The 24,090-nt window shown below is 33.9% G+C and overlaps 1 protein-coding gene and 1 pseudogene across 1 annotated transcript; both read right to left on the reverse strand.

Moving 5' to 3' along the window:
- Positions 1-6,806: 6,806 nt before the first annotated feature.
- Positions 6,807-7,546, reverse strand: LOC106428707. Its single transcript, XM_022693467.2, has 2 exons — positions 6,983-7,546; positions 6,807-6,896 (listed from the first exon to the last, which is right to left on the reverse strand). Exons 1-2 carry the CDS (start codon positions 7,544-7,546, stop codon positions 6,807-6,809), a joined length of 654 nt encoding a protein of 217 aa, XP_022549188.2.
- Positions 7,547-16,623: 9,077 nt separating this feature from the next.
- On the reverse strand, positions 16,624-22,015 carry LOC106428680 (annotated as a pseudogene).
- Between the last annotated feature and the right edge of the window lie 2,075 nt (positions 22,016-24,090).

The raw sequence follows: 24,090 nt of genomic DNA on the forward strand, positions 1-24,090 counted from the left end.
TTTATATAGAAAAGCATATAAGAATGAGAGATACTTGAGAGGAGAGAGAGGGAGCCTTAATTACCACATATTTTTTTATTATTAAGAGATAACACAAAATTACGAGACTAAGGAGATTTAACAGGCTTGTTATGTTGCATTTGACCAGATCAGGGTATCGGAAAGAGATATTTACGCCCACAGACACAATTCATCTTATCAATTACACATTAAGTCACTTTGGTCTTTGTGGACACTTTGTCTGAGTGAAATGTCTACCTTAGCCCTCTCCTCTTACTGAAAATCGGTTTCACGAATCATGTCTCAGTCCTGTAACTAGAACAACTGAATTAGATTGTCTAACTATTAACAATAAAGAGAATAAAACAAATAATATCTTTTCAGATATTTTTTAATTCAAATTTTGAAGGAATCGATCTAATATCTTTGCAGTTTCCAAGGGACAAACCCTAATTTCATCTCTCCCCCGACTTCTTGTAGATCTACAAACTCAACTCTCCTTTCCGGCTAGAGATTGTCGATTTCGTCATTACACACTAAGCCAGCCACCGTGGTTGATTCATCTTCTCTGTTTCGTCATTACACACATGGAAGGTGAGTTCCGTTACCTTCTCTGTTTCCGCCGCCGTGGTTGATTCATCTTCCACTGACAGCCACCGCTAACGATTTTCCCTTTTTTCAGATTATGCAGAGGACGCCGTAGACCACCGTCTTCCCGTGAGACTCTTCGCGACTGATAGATTCCCACGTCGCCGTCTGAATGTCTACTCAAGGCCGAACATCCTAGCTTTCCTCCGCCACATTCTTCGGGGTTCTCCGGTGTTTACAAGGATTAGAGAGTCTCCGTTTGGAAAGCTTTTTGATCTCCCCGCTCGACAGTGCCCCGTTTCGTGCAAGCTTATTCACGGTCTCCTCTCTCGTCAGTTGCTCTGCAACCAAGAACACACACTGTGGACTGTGTTTGGTAAAGACCCCCTGAGATTCAGTCTTGAAGAGTTTGGGACCATTACTGGTCTTAACTGTGGAGCATTTCCAGAGGGGTACGAAGCACCCGATCACAACCAAACGGGTTTAAACAAGCAGAAGGGCGCACACAAAGACCCGATGTGGAAGGAGTTAATTGGCAAGTACAACAACATCACCATCGCTGACTTAGCAGACGAGCTTGAGAATGACGAAGAAATGGATGACGAGAGGCGATTCCGGCTCGCCCTTATCATTATCGTGGATGGAGTGTTGATTGCCTCTCAACAGGTTCATCGCCCCACGCTTAGGTACGTCCAGATGTTAGGGGACGTAGATGCTTTCCTCGAATTTCCCTGGGGCCGTGAATCTTTCCTCCACACTGTACGGTGTATGAAACCACCAAAGTTCGAGAAAGGCAAGCTAGTTGAAGACCGCGTTGGTATGCTTGTCCAAAAACTCAAACAATCATCATTCCGTCTCACCGGATTCCCATTAGCACTGCAGCTACTCGCTTTCAGAGCTATACCAATGCTGCAGTCGAAGATCCCTGCTCCTTCTAACGAGCTGACAATAATGGAGCTTACCGAGCCTAACCTGCCTAGCCACCCTTCGATTGAACTTGACTCGGTTTTACAAGTTGAAGTTAACCCCTCTGTAAGTATATCTCTTGATTTGTGACATAAGAACATAAATTTTTTGTTTCACTAGTCCAGAGTTCTTATGTGTGTGTGTATTCTGCAGCTACTCGTGACACCAATTATCCCAATTGCCCGCGGTCCTCAACCTGGGTGGGGTGTTTGGCCTAACGTAGAGGCTGATGAGAAGGTGGGATACATGGAGCAGCTGATAGCCAACAACCATCAATTCACCAAATCTATGTGGCCTGGAGGAGACTGCTCGGAACCTGTATTCATAGTTACTCCGCCACCACTACAACCGGAACACAAGAAGCATACTGTTCCCAGGAAAAGGAAAGATTCAAAACTGAAACCCAGGAAATGCTCTAAGAAAAGAGCATCTACTACATCCCAAAGGCGCATCACCCGCTTGTTTGCTGCCTCGTCCTCAACCCCCGTTCCTACCAACGACTTGTTAGAAGCCAGAGTAATTTCATTGGAAGCCAAAGTTCCAGTTTTGGAACATCAAGTCACCTCTTTGGAAGCCACCGTCGCCACTCTTGGAGCCACCAACGAGCGTCTCAAGACTCGTGTGAACCACCTTCTAAATCGCAAGCGGAAAAGGAGCACAACTGGTTCTTTACTTTCACAGCGCCTTGTCAAGCATCGGCGGAAGAGCACACCTCAAACCCCACAGGACATTCAGGTGATTATTTCCTCTAATTTATTCCGCAGAACAACAACTTTCAAACTACTATATTTTTAGAAAATGCCACAAAAGAGAAACAATGTGAGCTTATTCATGGTTACAATTTTCTCTTCAGGAAAAGAATACGGATGACTGCTTAGTGGGGTCTCAATCTCCCATTCTCAGTCAATACCAGCTCCACCAACATGAAGACTCTCTACGTTCCCCTCAGCACCCATCTCCCACCCACCAACAAACTGACCACCCATCACAAGATCATCAACCACCCGCTGACCACGATACGAATAACCACAAGTCACCTACTCGCTTTGCATCCCACACAGACGATCACCAAACCCCCAACACCCAAACACCCACACAAAGTGACTTTCCACACAACTCCCCCGACCACCTTTTGCCTGTTCACGACTCTCCTGCCCACCACTCTACGGACCACCACTCTCCTGAATACCGCTCTTCCAACCACCAATCTCCTAACCACCAAGCTCAGCACCAACAATCACCTATCCACCACTCTCCAGCCAATCACCCAATTGTCGACCACCACTCTATTGACCACAGCTATTCTGAACACCATTCTCCTAACCACCCAATTGTCGACCACCATTCTCATAACCACCAATCACTTGACCACTGCTCACCTAACCACCATTCCCAGACACCCACAGCACACGCATCCCACCAAGCTAAGCACCCCTCTCCAGCCGATCACCCAATTGTCGACCACCTAATCCCCGTACAGTCTGAATCGCCTCTAGTCTCTTCTACCCGCCACGCTCCTGACCAACACACCCCCGCCCCTCAAACTCCTGACCACATAACTACTCCCCACATAACTACCAACCAACAACCACTCGAACACAAATCATCTGATTTGATATCGCCCACCCACCCCTCACCTGTCCATGTCTCTACACCATCCAGCCCTCCCACACATAAGCCCCCCGTTGACGCATTTAACGTCACTCAAGGAAGCCATTCACAAAACTTCGCTCAAATAGCTACTTTACCCCTGTTTGACGCTACCCCTCTTGGGAAACCAACCTCACCAGAGGTCATGTCAGGATCAGACCCCGGTACATGCTATGCTCCCTACATGCCTGCCGGTACGTCCACACCAAACTCAACCCCTACCAAGCCTGCTGTGTCCCCACAAGCGTTTTCTCCACATTGCTCGTCACCCAATGCTTTCGCAGCACTAAAAGGGTCTACCAAATCGTTCATGTCTTCTCCCAACCGCGAAACCGCCACGGTAACTTTGTTTTCACATCCTCAACCCACTACCTTCTATATTTGTTGGCTAACCACTTCTATAATGGTTGCAGGATGGCAAAAAAGAGGAAGTTGATAAAGAAGATACCTACTCGGGCTCCCCAGACACTAAAGTACGAAAGATTGTTGCTGAAGTTAATGTATTGCCTCCACTCTACACCCTAATTCTTCATATTTAAAAGTTTTAGATAACGTAATACGTACTCAAACAAAGAAATGATAACTTCACCTCATTTTCTGCAGGTGCAAACGGCTGAGGACGAGGTTTGCGAGCTTAGTGACTCCTCGCCGGCCAAAAAAAACAGAGCTCACTCACTGTCTGCAGAGGAAATTGCACTACACAAAGCACTCAACCGCCCTGATTTCCCACAAAATCTTCTCATCACATCTCCGCCTGTCGACCTCTGGAGCCTCTTTTCAAAAACACTAAAAGCGGCCAGAAATGTGTAAGTACACCTTATGTTGCACTTACAGTCCTCTCTCAATACCTTCTCCTACTTTACTGATACACCTTATGTTGTACCGATCCCTCCGGCCAGCTTCCACGTTACACCTTCAAAGCTCGATTTCAACAACTACTTCCTTCTCCAGCTAGCCACCCCCCAACAATGGACAAACACACTTGTAAGCCCCTACTTTTGTGTGTTATATTATGTCTGTACCTCTTCGTTTTTTTCATACACTATATAAACATGTCTACCATTTTGTCTCCAGCACATGATCGTACCAATGCACGTTCTTGGGGAACGTCACAAGAGCGTACTTCTTATGCACAATTCCGTGTTTACGACGCCTGAATTGACTTCGTTGATGCTGTCCAAAGATCGCCAATTCCAAGCCGCAGTTAGAAAAGATAGGCTTCGTTGGGACTCTCGACTGACAAAATTGATCCTGGCACCCCGTCTAACTTGGATGAAAGAAGTCCACACGGTCTACACTCCTATGATATGGGCAGACAAGCACTGGGTTGGTCTCGCTATCAACCTCGCCATTGGACATGTTGAAGTAATGGACTCAGCCCCCACCCTGTACGACGATGGCAAGGTACTGAAGTTCATGAAGCCCATTCTTCAGATGCTACCCTACCTTGTTCGCTATGTGGCAAAGAACAACGCTCGCAACCTCTCACCTTTTACATGGGAGCGCATCCCCGGCACCTACGAAACCTTAGGTCTGGTGACTGCGGCCCCGTTTGTGCGAAGTTCATGGAAATGCACCTCCACGACAATCCATATCCACACATGTCAGGGATCACAGATGCCATGGTTGACCAGTTCCGCAAGGTCTACGCAATGGATGCGTACAAAACCATCGTCCTACCAGCTTACCAGCCTACTACAACTGGGTAGTCTTCTCATTACTAGGACTTTTCTTGTGTTCAGGAGGCACCTTATCCTTTTTTGTACTACTATTGTGCCCCTATCGGCTGCTGCTACTTGTTTTGTGTTTTTCTTGCACCTCGGCTAGGACTTGTTATGTAAACTACCAACTAAAACTCTAATGCTAGCTAATCAACTACGTATTTCTCATTACTTACCATTTTGTTCTAACCACACGTGACTATCCACAGATCCATACGCACCAAAACACTTATAGTTCCAACCACCGCTATCCGTCCACGAATTCAAACCTACCCTGTAACGTTTTCCTGTTACAGGACCCACCAACACATTGATAAATCTCGTTAAAGACTAACAAAAGTAGATCTCCCCTCATAATATCTCCAACTCACAATACCTCTTCTCTCTTCATCTCAGATCTTAAAAAATATTTGCCTCCACCAAATGGAAAATGTACAAGGAATACCCAGGCAGTGCCATTGTGGGTCTCAGACCATTGTTCTCACATCCAGAACCCAAGAAAACCCAGGGCGAAGGTTCTTTCGTTGCGGGACAACCTCCGGTCCAGGACACCTTTTCAAGTGGGTTGACGAAGCCAACTCCGAAGAGTTGGGAATGCTGGCAGATAAACAAGCCACTCTCCAACAAGACATGACACAACTTAAGCAAGATCTTCTCGACCTCAAGACAGATATTTGTGAGATTCTTGATGTCCTACAGAGTATTAGATCTAATGCGTAGATCCAGTGTTTCACTTATTTCAATGCTCTAGTAGAGAACAATGTATCACTTCCACTATGCAATTATGTGTCTTTATTGATTTTCTTAACAAAAGCATCCTCTGATTTCCCAAATAAGTCTCTCAAATTGCAAATACCTCGCATACCTCTAACCAAATAATCAAGCGCGTAAACCACACACATAACATCCACGCCCACCCAACCACATACATAAGGACGGCATATATACCATTCGGGTTTTACCATCCACTACACTGAATCCACCGCTGCGAAAAACGGTTTCGCAACCCTAACAGACAAAGCTAGTTCAGAACTGCTGCCTACCACAACCAACTTCTCGACCCATCCAAATCGGAACAATACATTTCAAAACAATTTAATCAACTGGTTCCGAGAATCCATATCCGAACAACCTCAAGTTCAGAAACATTGATTTACAGGTCTCGAACACAAACCGATCTCACTAACTACAAACGTATATCCCAAACCATACACCCCTATACCCTATACACCATACCCTTAACCCTTAACTCAAAAGAATACTTATTTCTTTCCCAAATCACTCAGCTCGCCAAAACAAAAAAATGGTCTTCACGTATTTAAAACCTCCCACCAAACTCTCTGTCTTTCATTATACCTAAGAGATTACCTAATCTCTTATATTTACACATAACTATGTATTAGGATCCCAACAAACCAACCACACACCCGCCATCCACAAGCTTACAATTTCCGGCTTACCAAAACTATTCTTAAACCCTTTACCCTATATTTCTGTATACTAGTCAATAGCGGTTATCAAGTCGTGGTTAGCTAATTCACAAAATCATTTTCTGCCATATAGCAACCTAGTGGTCAAAAATCTATGTTCCAATTTCTGTAAAATAAGTCAACAAGCAGAACAACAATAATAACAAACTTCACCTTAAACACATCATCCAAATCCCAACATCACTTTTCAGTGTGAAAAAACCTACAATTCCTTGCCCATAAAACATCATAATAGCATCCATCAACCGAAAACCGAAATACATATGTTAATCCTATGGGTGGTTTGTTCTCAAACAAAAAAAAATTAACCACATCACCCAAACGCGTCATCGCCCCAAAAGCCTCCTAAGCCTTCCTCTCCCCAAAAGCCTCCTAAGGTCTCTTCTCCCACTCATTTCAGCGGAACCGTACAGTTCGTCCTGTTATGCCCTGTCCCCCTGCATCTTCCACACTTGTTCGGTACCGCCTTCTTATTTGGTCCCTGCCACACATGTCCACATCTGAGATTATATACTGAGAAGGGGGAGGGGCCTCAAACATGATTATACGGCTAAAGAAACAACTTACAGGGATTTCTCCTGTTGATAGGAAGCGTTTTGTCTTCCGCCTTCCTGCCGGTCTCTTCGTCACAGGTGGCATCAAAACCTTATTCATCACCTCTTCAGGAATATCCTCATCCCTTGGATCGCCAATTGGACTGATCACATCGGCGTATGTTTCTCTCCAGGCCTCTGTCTTGTACCAGTGCCCAACTAGTGTATCGTAAGGTACCCCAAGGTTGTCAGCAGCGAGCATTGCATGACCACATGGTATCTTCATGTGGTCAAAGTACTTGCAGGAACATTTTTTCTGATCTAAAATTACGCTGTCATAACCTCCATACTTCCCTACAACCTGACTGCTCCAACTAGAAACTGAATTGATTTTGCTTCCACTCATCAGTGCCATGCTCTTTGTCATTACCTTATCCACCTCAACAGTCATCAACCCCCTATGCCTCTCAGACTTCTTCCTACGAGCACTAAACCACCTTGTCATCATCTCTTGTATAAACATAAGCAACTCAACTATTGGGGATGATCTGCCTTCCACCAAAGCATTGTTCAGCTGCTCAGCTATGTTACTTGTCATTATGTTGTACCGGTCACCTTTGAAGTATGTCCGCGACCAGTGCGCTGTTCCAATCTTACCTAAATAGATAGCGCAATCATTGTTTGCCGCCTTAATCTTGTCACACTAGTTTTTGTAGTCACGCATCCTGTGAGCACAGGCTGCGGCTGTCACCATCCTTGCAAGCCCCTTGCATGAAAATCTAGCATTCACATTCCTTGCTAAATGAACAATGCAGTACCCGTGCTGTGCCTGTGGATACACACGACTCACTGCCGATGAAAATCTAGACACGTTTTCCCCCTTCCCACCAAAATGGCTACCAGCACATTTCTTATCCATTACGGGTGTATCAAAACCAACGCTCTTACTTCCGGAGCCTACAAACACATCTCCTCCAAAAGGTTCAAACGTAGCAAACAGATTCAGAGACCCCTTCACCTTCATATGCGTGAAAAAATACTTCAACGCTCCATCGCTCGTAAGCACTACAGGTGGGGTTTTAATCCCGGTTGCAAGTTCCAAACTATCCGGTGGCCAGTAAGACAACGAAACACCGTACTCCAATTCCCCTACACGGAACTCAGCAAGCACTAGACGTTCTAGCTCTTTGATGGACATTCCCACTTCAACAGCTACCATCCTAGCCATTCTTTTCTTCTCCACCACGAATTCCCATTTTCCGTCTGAACCACATACCCAACCACCGCACATAACCAAACACATCTCATCCATCTGCTCTTCACACCACAAATAACACAGAAAACAATTTCTAACATCAGCAACCATGATATCATAACCGTATCAACCCAAGTAACAGCTTTCGAAGAGGAAGTTACAAAAAACTTACAGCTGATATGTCCGTTTCGCGAAACTGTGAGAAAGAGACACAGTAGGTCTCACTTCCTCTTTCACCTTAGTCTTCTCCCTCAGATCTGAAAATCAAACGAGAGCAACAACAATTGGAGGAAATTAATGGCTTTACCCTAATAAATGCAACAACGTCGTATCCTTCTTAATTGCACCAACCACATCCTAAGACACTATACTAACCACAACCGTTCGATTTCGCTTATTTATAAACTTTAAATCTTGTGCGTTAGATTCGCCCACCGTAAATCCATTAGCTGTCCCCGACTTACCTTTACATTTATTACAACCGAACCTTAATTCAGTTACAAAGAAATAACATGACTAATAAAAACAAAACATTCTCGTTACAACAAGCGGGGGCATTTCTGGCCAATAAAAAACAGCTGGTAGGATAAAGTGGAAGTAAAGTGTGTCAAACTCAGATTGTGTCTCTCAAGAAGAAACAAACACACATTGTGTCTCCTTATGTAAGTCTCTCTATCGGAAAAGTTAAATGTAATTTGGTTGATCGCCGAATGCTACAAACAGATTGTATTTTTCTGAGATGACCAAAATTCTTTTAAACTAAATGACATTCAATATATTTATAAAAAAAAATTACGCTATATTATTAGGAAGCAGCAACCTTTTCGGTCCGGAGAGATTTTTCAAATAGGAAGCTGCAACCTTTATATTATTGGGAAGAACGGTAGAAACTGTGGACAACCACTTAATCTGCCCAATTTTTTTCAAATAGATCTTTTTAAAAACAAATTTATAAAAAAAGCCTTCAAAGAAAAATGATCCAAATAGATTTTATTAAAGAGACCAAAAATCCATATACTTTAGATATATAAATACAAATAAATAAATAAAATATTATAGTTTCCAATTATATTGTTTGAAATTCGATTTTTTATAGGAAAAAAAATTGATTTTTTTTTTATAGTTTTCTCGTTGAAACTCGACACTGTTTTTTGAAACCATCTTTAAATTTTTAATATTTATTTTCTATTTTTAAAATTTTTAAATTTTACTTCCAAAACTGAACTTCTTAATTCTAAATCCTAAGTTTATATTAGTTAACAATAGGGATATAATTGTATATTTACCTCTTTAATGAAACGTTTTGATCATTTGATTTTTAGAGATTATATGTGTGACAAAAACCATTTTAAGGCTTTAGGAAGGTATTTCCCTTAAATCTTTTTATAGCTTTATTTTAAACCAATCATGCTTTACCTTCCAAAAACGAATCTAAAAAAAAAGGAAATATACTACCTTTGAATATCAAGTACTGTACGATTTTTATTTAGTGATTTAGATGTTTTGAAAATAATTATGTAACCAAAAAACAGAAAGCTAAAATCTAAAGCAACAAATCTTAAATCTGCGGGTCTCTACTAACAAACTCTTAATTACACATGATACAATTCTCTTACGTCTAAACTGATGAGGGAATCGTATCAGTTGTATCAATTCACTCTCTTTTAATATTCCACATCATTTTTTCTCTTTTCTATCTAATTATTCAACATTGACTTTATTTTAAACATTTATAGTAGTTTTGTTAAATAAAATTCAACACCATATTCCACTGCTTATAGTTCAATTTTTATTTTTATAATTTAATATTTACATACTAATAATAACTTTTGATTATAATTAAATTAAGTAACTAAAATTTTATAGTTTTAATTAAATATTATGGTAGAACTCACTTTCGTTAAGAATTTGATTTAGGCGAAAAAAGTTATTAAGAAACTTGTGATAGGAGAAAAAATTTTGATTTTGATTTTGGCAAAAAAAAAAAAAAATAGTTTAAGTAACTTGTGATAGGCGAAAAAAGTTATTTTTTTATTTTGGTGAAAATTTTGATTTTGGCGGAAAACTCGATTTTGTGATTTTGGAAAAAAAAAACGATTTTATTCTTCTGGTGAGAAATCTCATTTCTGCGAGTTTGACAGGACTTGTTTTTACGGTTTTGGCGAAAAATCTCATTTTTTGGGAATATTCGATTTTTACGATTTTGGCGGAAAAACTTAATATCACGGTTTGGCGGAAAAACTCAATATTACGGTTTTGGCGAGAAATCGTGTTTAACGGTTTTGGCAAGAAATCACATTTTGCGGGAAAATTCGATTTTACGGTTTTGGCTGGAAAACTCGGTTTTACAATTTTGGCGGGAAATCTTGTTTTACGTTTTTGGCCGGAAATCATGTTTTGTGAGAAAACTCAATTTTATGGTTTTGATGGGAAATCTTAATTTAATGGTTTGGTGAGAAATCTCGTTTTGCAGAAAAACTCATTTTTGCGGGAAATCTCGTTTGTACGGTTTTGACGGAAAATCTCAATTTTACAGTTTTGGCGAAAAAATTTTGTTTTGTGGTTTTAATAGAAAAACTCACTTTTTCGGGGTTGGTGGAAAAACTCACTTTGTCTGGTTTGACGGAAAAACTCGATTTCGCAGAAAAAATCTTTTTTCGATTTTGACAAAAAATCCTTATTTTTACGATTTTGGCGAAAAAAAAAACTCAATTTTACAATTTTCTAAGAAAATTTCATTTTAGAAGTTTTAATTGTACACCAAAATTATTGTTGTTTACCAAAAAAATATTTATCTAACAGTGTTCAACTCTATTAAAACCATGTAGTTCTTTAACCCTGTCCTAAATTAGCACTAAATATTTTAGGAGTAATGCATTAGTGTTATGGCTCTTAAATTATTTGGATGGGTTGGGCCAACCCTAAAATTTAGTGCTTACATGTGAGGAGTGTAGTAATGTATTCTTCAAACACACATGGAATATTTTTCTGCAAGATGTTTGTTCTTGAACGCCACCTCGAGAACACATTACACATGTATTTTTCGACAAGGAAACTGATGCAGGGGATATTCAGTTTTACGAGTAAGTGTTTGATGATTCATAAATTATTACATCCATAATACACTCCCACGTACTCTGTAACAATACAGGATGGTTTCCAAAGACATTGGAAACACCCCTGTTCCTTCATTGCTGAGAGGCTATGCAAAGGTTGAGCTTCTTACTATAGCTGAGCTTAATGAATTTGTCATCATTTCCAAGCCTCAGGTTGTACAATTAGTTTTTACTGTTTTATTATTTTGAAAGTTTATATTCCATATATGGTTCTGAAAAGTTACAAAATCTTTGAGTGATATGAAAATGGAGACTGATATGAAAATGGAGAAAGGCTGGTGTTGCGTCTCTTGCGTGCACAAAGAAACTCCAACAAGCGGTCTCATCCTTTTCATTTAGTGTCGGTTGGATTGATAAGTAATCAGTATAGTGCAGTATTATAATAGGTAGGGTGTCAATTCAAAATGATTATGAAGTTGCACTAGCTCACTTTCCAGTGTTTAGATTCTTTCTCCATATTTTCAAAAGGTTTATTACATCCTTCAATATTCACTCCAAAATTGTAATTATATTTTATAAAATCATTAAATATGTTTGTTAGGCCTTTTATATTTGTTATTTTTCATGCTTCACTTCATATTTGTTATTAGCTATACTCTGCGTTTTTTCAACAAGTTGGGGATAAAGTGTATAAATGTTTCCTTTAAAGATCACTAATGTTAAAGAAAGGGGAAAATATGATCTCAAAAGATCAATGACAATGTTAAAGAAGATCAATGACAATGTAAAGCCGAATTAAAGCTCAAAAGATAGAGTTTAAGAGTGTGCAGGTTCTACAAAATTTAAGTCATTTTTATGATGAGTGATAATTTATTCAAATGAAACAATTTTAAAAAATAAATTTTGTTCATTTACTTATTTAATATAATTTTGTAATATTTAATTTGTATGCACTTCTATTTCTATATAATACATAATATAGTTATAGAATTTATAAAAAAAATTGTATAAAGTTTTTATTTTATTGCTTTATAAGAAAATTTTATTTAAAATTTATTTATAATAATATTATATTACTAATTTCGAAAATGCATTATTTATAAAAATATTTAAATTTTTAAGTAAGACTATGTTAGATTTTTTTCTCAACAGATTTTGTTATAATTAAACAAAAATCAAATTTATAGTTGGTTAATAATAGATAAAAAAAAAATAGGAACTTAAATTAATAGATTAGATAACCTTTGTCCAAAAAAAACTCGATAAAGTTAGTGGAAACAAATGACTACAGAAAGTTGTGTACCAATATTTTGAATATGAACATATAAATATAGCTTGTTCACATGCTATAAATATATCTAATCTACTCCATTCTATATAAATATGTATCTTCATCCAATGATACATATTGATAGTCATCTTTTCTTTTATGATTGATGATTTATTTGATGTAGATTAAGATATTTAGAATTAATATCTTAATTATTTAATGTTTTATTTATTATTAGGATAATCATCTTTATTGTTTTAGGGTTTTATGGTTTTCTTATATATAGCTGTTTAAGTTTAAGTTTGTATTCAGTTGATGATTTGATTAATAAAAGATAAGAGATTTCTTTTTATTCCTTGTTTTCTGCTAGAACACAGGTGTTTTCAACGAATTTAAGAAGAAATTGATCTTAGGTATTCTTAGACTAAATAAGATCTTTGTATTATTCTACTTTTCCGGGTATTTTCAAAATCAACGGATCTCTAGTCATATCCTATAAAGCTTCCGCATATAAACTTAAGCCTAAACGACTATATATAAGAAAACAATAAAACCTTAAAACAATAAAGATAATTATCCTAATAATAAATAAAACATCTAATCTATTAAAATAGGAGTACAAAATTAGATTATCCCTTAGTTTTCCACTATATTTACAATGGCATGCCACTGAAGTTATTAATTAACCTATCTTTTAGGATTTTTGTCTTTTCTCTTCAATTAATGTATTTCCAAAATCAAATTCTAACTAAAAAATCATGGCAATAATAATTAATAAACCTAACTTTTAATATTTTTTGTCTTTTCCTTTTTATTATACATATGTGTATTTGAAAATAATTAATTCCATATATACATTTCGTAATTACATACATTATACGGTAATTATTTTACTAATTCCACATATACGTAATAAATAGTATACAACAATTTCATTATACATAATCATAAAATTTTGATCCATAAAAACAGTTTATACAATAATTTAATTATATATAATCATAAAATTTTGATCCATAAAAAATAAAAATACATTTGTGTGATTTTACAGGTCGTATTCTAAATAAATGGATGATATAATTAAGGGTTTACATGATAAAATAAAACTACTCAATATAAACTATAAAATTATTGTGTTTATAAATGTCATATTAAAAAAAAATTAAACGGGTAAATTTTAAAATATATATTATCACTTATACAAATAAATATTCATTTATCAAAAAACTAACACCTGCGCGGGTGCGCGGGTCAAGCTCTAGTCTTCTCTATTAAAAGAGAAGTACCATTTTTATCTACTACAAAATAGTCATACTAGAAGTCTAGGTCCATATATTCAAATAATATTTTTATTGTTTACATTAGTTTATTTAATGTATAACATTTCTAAATAATTATAAGGATATTAATAACAAATTAATTTTAAATATAAATTTAAATTTTAGTTTTAGGAATAACAAAATCTGTTGAGAAAAAATCTAACAAAATCTTTTTTAAAATTTAAATATTCTTTTAATTAATGCACTGATTAATTTCGCAATTAGTAGTATAATTTTATTATAAATTAATTTTAATTATATTTTTATTATAAATAAAATAATGAAATTATTTGCTAATTTTATAAATTTTATAAGTATATTGTACATTATATTAAAATAGAAGTAATTAATGAATTACATATTACAATTATTTTTTGTGCAAACATCTTAAATTATTTTGAATTGGTAAACAAATATATTTTAAAAAAATATTTTCATTAAGATAAATAAATAAAATATCATTCACCGTTTAAAGTGACTAAAATATCATTCACCTTTTAAAATGATTAATATTCATAAATTATGTAATAATTTTTACAAAAAATAATATTGTTAACATATGTTAAATTTTAATATTTAGAACTATATATCATCTATTTAGTTATTTTTAAAATGACAGGAATATATTATCAAAAATTATTATATACAAAATAATATAAAGTTTTATATTTATAAATGAAATGTTACCCGTAGGGATGTGCAGATTAAAATCTAGTTAAATACTTAAGATATTAACTCTAAATATCTTAATCTACATCATTATTACTACATCCTAAATTGGCATTCTTCTCTTTATCCTACTATATAAAAGGAGCTAAATCCTAGCTTCCTAAACCTTGCCACATGAACAAAATAATCAGAACCAACCATTATGCCATGTCATTCCGGACTGGACTTTAAAAAAAAAACCAACCATTAAAATATGCGAAGAGTCACGGTTTAACCTGGTTCAACTCCAGTTACATCATAATAAAACAATGCATGCATTGATTGTTGATTATTAGTCTTCTAGCTACCACATCTTTGCCATCCTAAATCAAAATCGATTTTTACAACTTTAACTTGCCCCATACTTAATATTCTTATAGCTGGTGAACAATTTAATTTAGGAAATCGTTATATCTTACTATATAAAAGGAGCTAAATCCTAGCTTCCTAAGCCTTGCCACATGAACAAAATAATCAGAACCAACCATTATGCCATGTCATTCCGGACTTGACTTTAAAAAAAAAAAACCAACCATTAAAATATGCGAAGAGTCACGGTTTAACCTGGTTCAACTCCAGTTACATCATAATAAAACAATGCATGCATTGACTGTTGATTATTAGTCTTCTAGCTACCACATCTTTGCCATCCTAAATCAAAATCGATTTTTACAACTTTAACTTGCCCCATACTTAATATTCTTATAGCTGGTGAACAATTTAATTTAGGAAATCGTTATATTTCATGTCAAAAATGCATACTGTATTCATTGAAAATTAAATAACATATATTCTACCATTAGGATCAAGAACTCTAATCTGAAGACTATATATTCATCCCCTCTCACTCTGAAAAAACCACCACCGCCAAACGTTCAAGATTTTGTGTAAGTCAATATTTGAAAGTCACAATTTTGTCAATTTTTGGCATAAGTGATATGTTTAAGAGTTGGATAGTTAAGTCCGTATGCGGTTGGGGACGTGGGGTTTGGCTCACCTTCCACTGTTTATTTTCAATTGTTTTAATAATAGATTCATATTGATAATCTGTGCGAACAAACGTATAAGATTTTAGTTGGTTAAGATTAAACATAGACCGACAATCTTCCGTCTTTAGCTATTGGTCTCCGCCAAAAAAATTTGATTTAATATAATAGTTCCTGCCTGCTAAGCTACTACAATTGTAGTTCACGTCTATCGGTCATATAAAATATTTAGTTTTTTTTTTGGCTTTATAAGATTTTAGTTTGTAATTAATCTCATGGTTCGATTTTATCCATTGAGACCTTTTTCACTATTTTTATTATCAAACCATTTCACTTTGCCTAACATTTAAATATTCTTTCCTTTGTTTAAGGATTGATTGTTCCTCAATACCATGGTCAAACCAACCGCCAAAGATCTTCCGCTTATGGGAGGTATTTTGAATTTACAAGTGCATTTTTGAATCAAAAACATTATTAGTATTGATATATTAATTAAATACTTTAATCCAAATCTTTAATAAAACAAATATAAAATACAAATTATGTTTTATATATATATATATATATATATATATTTATATTTTTGACTATTTACATCTTATTAAATTTGAAGTGCACAAAAAAAAAAGAAAAGTTACATCTTATCTGATAAGATTCCAAATATATAAATACAATGCTACGTTTTGATTTTTGTTTATTGCTACGAAACGTTTTAAAAACTTGGGAAAAGGTAAAAATACAGACGACATGACCGACCACTCCTTTTCTCCTGGTTTGCAAGAATCTAATTGAGTTGCTTAATATTTGTTCCAAATTAATATATAGTCCCATCAGAATCATAAATTAATAATCTATCTCTATATAATTTTATATAAGTACTAAATAAAGATATTTTTGTTCATTTTATAGTTACAAAACTCTAATAAAACAAATATAAACATTATTAGTAAAATATGTTTTTTATTTAAAAATACAAATTATGAAAAAAACCACAATTAGTTCTTAATAAAAAAATCATGCTCCCAACTGTATCAACAGATTCGTCATTCACCCCTAGAAGACACATATAGGAATAATTAAATACTTTGGCAAAAAAAAACATTTTTGTGATGAAGATTCTTAGATGATGATCGTTTTCTATACAAACATGCGGCACCTCTACACCATTGTTTTAATCCCAGGAAAACACGTAGAAATCCATTAACACAAATATTAACATACTTTAATTAAATATGTAATCCGCGCGGAGCGCGGACACCGGCTCTAGTATATTTAATAAGTTCCTGTAATCACACTTCTTCCCTCGAGGTGCTGTTGATTTCTTTGTTCAATTGTGACGGTGGAACATCTTTTATCATTAGGCTCTGAAAGAAACCGATCATCTGCACAAGGATAAACAGTTTGGTCCATCATAATTCGATGACAGTAATATCCAAGTACCAGTCAAGGATGAAATGGCCTTACCGACGACAAGGAAATGCATAAAAGACTGAATCCAGGAAAATAGAAGGGTGCATTGTTCGAGAGGAACAACGCTATACAAATTAAACCAAATCTTATCAATAGTGTGAAGAAAAAACTGAAACTTAGCAGTAAATAGCTAAGTAAACTGTGTTCTTATGGCTTCACGAACCTGTCAATGGACTGAAAACAAATGGTGCCACGACTTTCCCAAAGGACTTCACTCCAGATATGCATCCTTGCATTTTCCCCTACATCAATTACTCAAACATTGAACTATTTCTTTTGAGGATGTTGATCCAACAAAACAAACTTTCAATCGTTAGGACAAGATATATACCTGTTCACCGGGTCCGACTTGTCTTGAGGCAATACCACACACCTGTAGCCAAGATTGTTCAATTTTATACTTATAAGTAGAAAATGCACCATTGTTAAGGACAGATAAGCTATATCTATAGCCTTACTGATGGCATCACAAGCATGGCTCCAGGTACAAACAAAGTGGTGAGATAAGGAACCTGCCACATAGAAACAAAAAAAAAAACACAAAAGCAGATCATATTGACACTGAACATCGACTCAAGTCACTAGTTTCGACCGACTCACCCATGGTGCCCAAGAAATGCTGACAACGGCCATCTGCATCTCAAACCCATGCAACCAAATTCATTATATGCCAACATCTTATTTAGCGTTTCATCAGAAACAAATTCAAAAGAAAAGAAGATATGCTTACGTTCGTAAATTCCATAAAAAGCCCTGCTGATAAAAGCTTACGTTCTCCAATGGTTGAAGCAAATCTTGGCAGTACAAACAGCTAATAAAAACATTTAACAACACATGACGTACAAAATTTATTCATATTAATGTTATTTAAACATATTATCACTAGTAATGTAATTACTTGAGAGATAGACCCAACGATAGTAATCAATAGCATGAGATCAGCAAACTGGTTCTTGTCAAAGCCAAAACGCGCTTTCAGAAAATACTGCATAGTTAAAAGAAAAAAAATCATCTGTTTTGTTCACTAATTTGATAAAATGAAAACTAAAAATGTAGAATAATATATGAGTAAACCAAGAAAGCAGACTACATTCCACTATCTGAGAAACTGCTGAAGAATGTAACAACCAATGCTTGAACGAAGATAGTACTGCATTACAAAATCCATATCCAAATCATTATATTTAGAATGATATATATATGTATGCATCTACATATGTTTAGTAATATAAACATACCTAGTTTTCATTAAGATCATCATATCTTTTAACGAAGATTGTTTCTTGTTTAAAGCACTAGTTGTAATTGTTGTGTTGTTCAACATCGGTTCTGCTAACATCGTAACATCATTACTATCACCGTCATCTTGTTGATGATAACCATTTTCATCATTGTTTAGCCTTTCCTTTAGGAAACTTCTCATGTACACCATGGCAACAAGAAACGATATAGCTGAAACCTAATTTATCGACACAAAAAGCATGTCTCTTATATTTTCAAAGTAACGATTCGGTTGACTAGATTTGACGCTAATGATTATAAGATACCTTAAAAATCAAAGCTAGGGGTAGAAATCGAGCAACTAACGTTCCACAAAGAGAAGACATTGTTTTGACACCAGCTAAAACACTAAATGCTGATATTCTTGTTCTCCCCTGAATATTTTCTGCCTAAAAATGAAAAATGAAATGGATTAAACTGATAAAAATAGTAGTAGGCCAGATTGTTATTGTAATAGGAAAATTATTACTACTTAAAATAAAAGTGTTACCACATAAGCAGAGGCAAGGCAGTCCACGGTGCCTTCGCATACCAAAGCGGTCAGAATCTTGATTATGTAAAACATATAGAAGAAATGTGTATCCCTTTTGTACCCTAAAATGACTGCCAAAAATAATATTTTCAGCCTTATAATTCCTGATTTTATTTCTTCATATAAGAAAATATTTAGAGAAATAATAAGTATGAAAAATGCTATGTAATACTTATACAGCATTCTTAAGATTATTATAACTAAGTAGACTAGTTTGCATTGGAACATTGAAACATCAAGATCAGGAAAAACAAAAGGTAGTGTTCCAGTTGGTCTTGGTTTTATTATTATTGAAGACATTGGCGATGGTCCAATTCTTTTTATCTTTCTTTTTAACTGAAGAAAATGCGATAGTCCAGGTGGAGTATGTTAATTGTTTTATTTTAGTCGACAAAAAAATTTTTGTTTTATTTTATTTTGGAGTAGAAATAGATTTACTCAAAAATTAATTATTTCACTATTTTTTTTACTAAAGTATAATTAAAATTAAATTAATTATATTTGAGAATTATACTATTTGAAAAACGTGAAGGTATAAATTAAAAATATTTTTAGTCAATTTAGATGAAAACTGTAGAATATTTTTTTCTTTTTCTTTTTTATTTCTCTGTATTTGTGTTGCCGATTAATAAAATTATGGAAGGATACTCTGGACATTGACTTGTTGTTGCAGTGGGGCAAAGCTAATTTTCATCCACGCGTTACTCTCCTATAAAGTCCACATATCATATTCTGTATTCTTGTATTATTTATTCAAAATAGATTAGCGAGTTCTTTAGTGTCGTTTCGCTGATGTGTCCAAGTGTCTAGCGAAGGATTAAAGCAAACACGAAAAAAAAAAAGAGTTAAAATAAGAACGAGTGAGAGAGAAATCAGACCAGGCGGAAGGATTGAGAGACACATGGGTAAAGTGAGAACTGCTTTAATTCCATATCTGTCTGATAGATTCCCAATTACTGGCATCATCACCATCGTCCCTAACCCTATTGCCTTCATTAATAACACACATTATCTTACTAGATTATGTCTTTAATCGGTTTATAAACTGAACACATTTCAATTTTGTGGCCGACATAAAATGAGTTATATGACCTTTTTGTCTTAGGCTGTCTGCATCAAAAATCTCTCAAATGTGAGTTTTTCAAACGTTAGAAATTGTGTTACAAAAAAAAAAGCTAGTGAGAAATTATAGTCCAGAAACTCCAGTTGATCAAAAAAAAATATTCGTAAATAGTATACGTTATTCGTTTTACAACAATCATTGTTCAAACAAATGAGAAACACTGGGTTTATGCATTGTGTAACTTAGAATTTAGAGTATCTCCAAAAAAAAAATTTATTTTGAAGTATCTAAAACTTTATATTTGAAGTTTAAAGCTCTTTTCCAAAACCAAAACTTCAAATTTAACTTCAAAACTATTTGTATTTTATAATATGGTCTTTATATTTATCATAACTAATTTGAATTCATAAAATTTTTATAAATAACTAGCACATATGCAAACATATTACGAAATATTAATTAATAAAATTTAAAATTTAAATATAAAATGTAAATATAAAATTTAAATAAAAATAACTTAATTAATATTAAACTTTAAACAAAATATCATATTATTCCATAAAATGATTTTCTATCAGTGCATTTTGAAGTAAAAATGACTCTCTTCATTTTTACTTTATAGATTACGAGCTAAAATTTATTGAAATCAGATGATATTAATATTTGTAAATACATTCGATCAGAACAAGAAATTAAAAGAGAAACATAAATTATTGCTAAAAAACTAATTTTATTTCGATGATATTAATACTCGTGAGTATATTTGATATGAACAAGAAATAATTGTACGAAAAAACATCAAAACAACAACAACCATCTTCAGTTACAAAAAAAAAATTGAACAATATTTGAAAATTTTAAAGGTTCTGGATCAAACTTATCTGACTATTAGTGTTGTTGTAGTATTTAAATTTGTATAATAGTTATGTCTTTATGTAATTTTTAAAAATAAAGCTGATGTGTGATTGTAAGGACCAAAATGCAAATAAAATTATGAAATTTCAAATTTGAAGTTTTGATTAGTAAAACTTTAAATATAGAGTTTTATTACTCAAAACTTTAAATTTAACTCAAAACTTTAAATTTAAAATTTCTAAATTCTCTTTTGGAAAGTAAAAATTTTCATATTCAAAGTTATAAAGTGTCTATCAGAAATGCTCAGGAAAAAAATTCCTTTCTTGAAATAAAAAATCGTTGTATGTCGAAAACAAAAGAAAACCTTCTTTAAATCACTTAGGTTGTAAGAACCAAATCAACTTATCTGGGTAATAGGCTCTCAATTTCATGTTTAGAGACATCCAGATGTAGATGGCAAGAAGAAGAAACACAATCTTTAACAATCAAGATGTAGAAGATAAAAAAATGATGTAGAAGACATCAGACAGAGATGTAGACAGAGTTCAGCAAAAAGAAACTTAGCCCAAGAAAGAAAGAAGAAACACAATCTTTAAGTAACAAACAAAAAAAAAATCAGATTTAATTTAAGTACCACTTGTTGAAAACCGGTGAGATAGACGGCTAGAGAACATGCGTCGTCTGGTGAAGAGCAAACGGCGGCGACGGTGACGTCAGTAATCACGGGGCCTTCCATGAATCCGGCGAAGCCAGACAAGAAAACAATAGTCAACATGTGTCTCATCCCAACGAATCCATCCTCCATCATCACCATCAATAAACCAAGCAAAGTAATGTGTAAGATTTGTTTCGATTTTTACTAAAAGGGAAAAAGCTTATTATTATCCAAGATAACATATGTTTTCACAACTCCGCCGATATTTTTTCAGTCTATATTATAAAAATTGGATAGAAGCATGTTCCATCAGATTGTTAAGGATACTTTGGTATTTTAGTCACTCTCCTTTTCTTTATTACGGGCTCCGTCAACTAATAACTATCTCTGTGTGTTACAAAAAAAAAAAGTCACTATCTAAGTTTTCATCAATAATGAGTAAATTATACTATTTGTCGTTCATGTGTTTTCTTTACAAGTGTGAGTTTCCTAGATAAGCATTGGACTCTAAATCTTAACGGCCTGACTGATTCCAAATAATATTGAATTTTGGACTTTAATAGCTTAAGAAATCAAAATATAGGTCACCTAGCTTTAGATTTCCATTGCCTAGAAATATAACGGTATTTTTTTTAGTATTGGATGAACTGAAGAGTGGTCAAGAAGACTTGAGAGATCATCTTTTCTATATTCATGCTAGTTGGAGGTAAGACTGGGAATGAATATACCACCTATCTGGCCACGACTGATTTATGTTACGAATTACGATTGGAGACAGCTTTGTGAGACGGAATTGTAATGTTTAAGTGCGGAAATGACAAACGTTACCATTCAGACAAACTGTGATTAATAGTGCGTACTTCACACAAGAACGCAACTACAAAAAAAAGAGAGTTAAAAGCAGCTGTTTTTTGCTTGTTCTATTTCTTGAACGAACTGCACATGATTCATTTCCCGTTCATTTATGGTGTGGATTATAGTGGCCTAGATGTGTTTTTCTCACTAAATTTTTTATTACTATTTAAATTTAAAATACTCATATAAATAAGTTAGACCCAACTCGTTTATGAGCGAATTTATTTTTAAAACTATACATTAATTATTTCGAGTATAACATTAATTTTAACCCTAAAAGCATCATTAATGGTATATTTGTTAAATTGAGCATCTAGATAATAATATATCAATATTTTCTCAAAAATATTTTAGTTAAAGTGTTAATCAGAAGATGACACTTGGCTTTGTAGTATCTTAAAGCATCTTCTACACAAAACAATAGGATTGTGGTGTTATTAAAATTCTCTCTCCTTTATATTTTTTAATTATATTTTTAGTTAGAATTTTTTATAAAAGCGTGCCGTTAATGGTGCTCTAACAAACAAAACTTAAATCTCGGTAAACTTATTTATGGTAAGACTTTAAATAGAGTAATTATTGATGACTGATATTAAAGATACAATTTTATGGTAAGACTTTGAAACATCATAATTTAATCCATCAAATTTGTTAGAAACAGATTGGTGGATCTACGATTAACGAATATAATCCATCAAATTTTTTGAAAAATTATATTAAAGCTCAAATAGTATTTTCATCATATAATTACATCTTTTCCCGGATTTAAATGACTAATTTTAAAACTGTTTACAATTTGCAAGACAAGATATTTTTAATAATATATTCTTCTTTTCAGCAAAAAAAATAATAATAATATATTCTTTGATTTTACTTTTAAGATAGTTTTTCTATATTTTGTGAAATATTAGCATCTATGAATATTCACTTTAGATATTATTAAAATATTATAATTGAGAGAAAATCGTAGAACCACCAATCTGTTTTTGTAAATCATGTTATATTTTTTTATTACCAATAAATAAATAAAATCAATGTACATATCTCGAAAATAATTTAGAATATCCCTCTATGTTCTTTTTTACAATATAATTTCTAATATTAGTTTCACAACATATATGTGAAATATATTTTACATATAAATATGTTATAATGACTATGTTTCCCGCTAAGACCATTAAGAAATTTAATTGTTAGAGATTTGCACATAAATTTATAACGGTAAATCACTAAATATTTCTGTTTTTTATATCTAACAATAATAATTGATTAATTATAGTTAAAGCTATTATCTCGCATTTTTGTATCTACATTATAATAACATGATTTTATTTTCACTAAAATAATGAAACTATATGATCATGCAAGATTTGGTCATCCTTATATTGTAAATAGCTTTCACATAATAAACTTTTCATTACAGTGATATACATAAATTAAAATTTTAATATACAAATATATTTATAAATTATGAGATTGTTTCTAAATAGATAACGCTTATATGAATGGACCAAAAATGAAATGGGTTTGAGGCGGCGTTTAAATGGGTAGTTCCCAAATGTAACGGCTTTAAATGTGACGGTTTCTCCGAACAAAATATTTGATATGTTTTATTAGATTTTCACAACTTAATATATCATGTGCTTTGAAAGCGCGAGTCAAAAACTAGTATATTATAAAAACATATATGTTGATTCATTATGCAATTTTTACTGCAAAACAAATAATATTTGTCAGTACAAAAAAAAATTGGTTTTCTCTTTATTTTAAAATATGATCAAAAGTTCACTCATTTTTATATTTTTTTATCATTAACATGAACAGACTCAACTAAGAC

This window comes from Brassica napus, chromosome A7 (assembly GCF_020379485.1).
Source record: "Brassica napus cultivar Da-Ae chromosome A7, Da-Ae, whole genome shotgun sequence".
Lineage (NCBI taxonomy): Eukaryota > Viridiplantae > Streptophyta > Magnoliopsida > Brassicales > Brassicaceae > Brassica > Brassica napus.

Bases quoted from the DNA above. Each gene is read 5' to 3' on its own strand.
- LOC106428707 (XM_022693467.2), bottom strand. From the start codon at position 7,546: ATGACAAGTAACATAGCTGAGCAGCTGAACAATGCTTTGGTGGAAGGC. The intron at 6,897-6,982 runs GTAAGTTGTTTC...CATGTGTGGCAG, and splicing joins TATCAACAGGAGAAATCCCT to GGACCAAATAAGAAGGCGGT.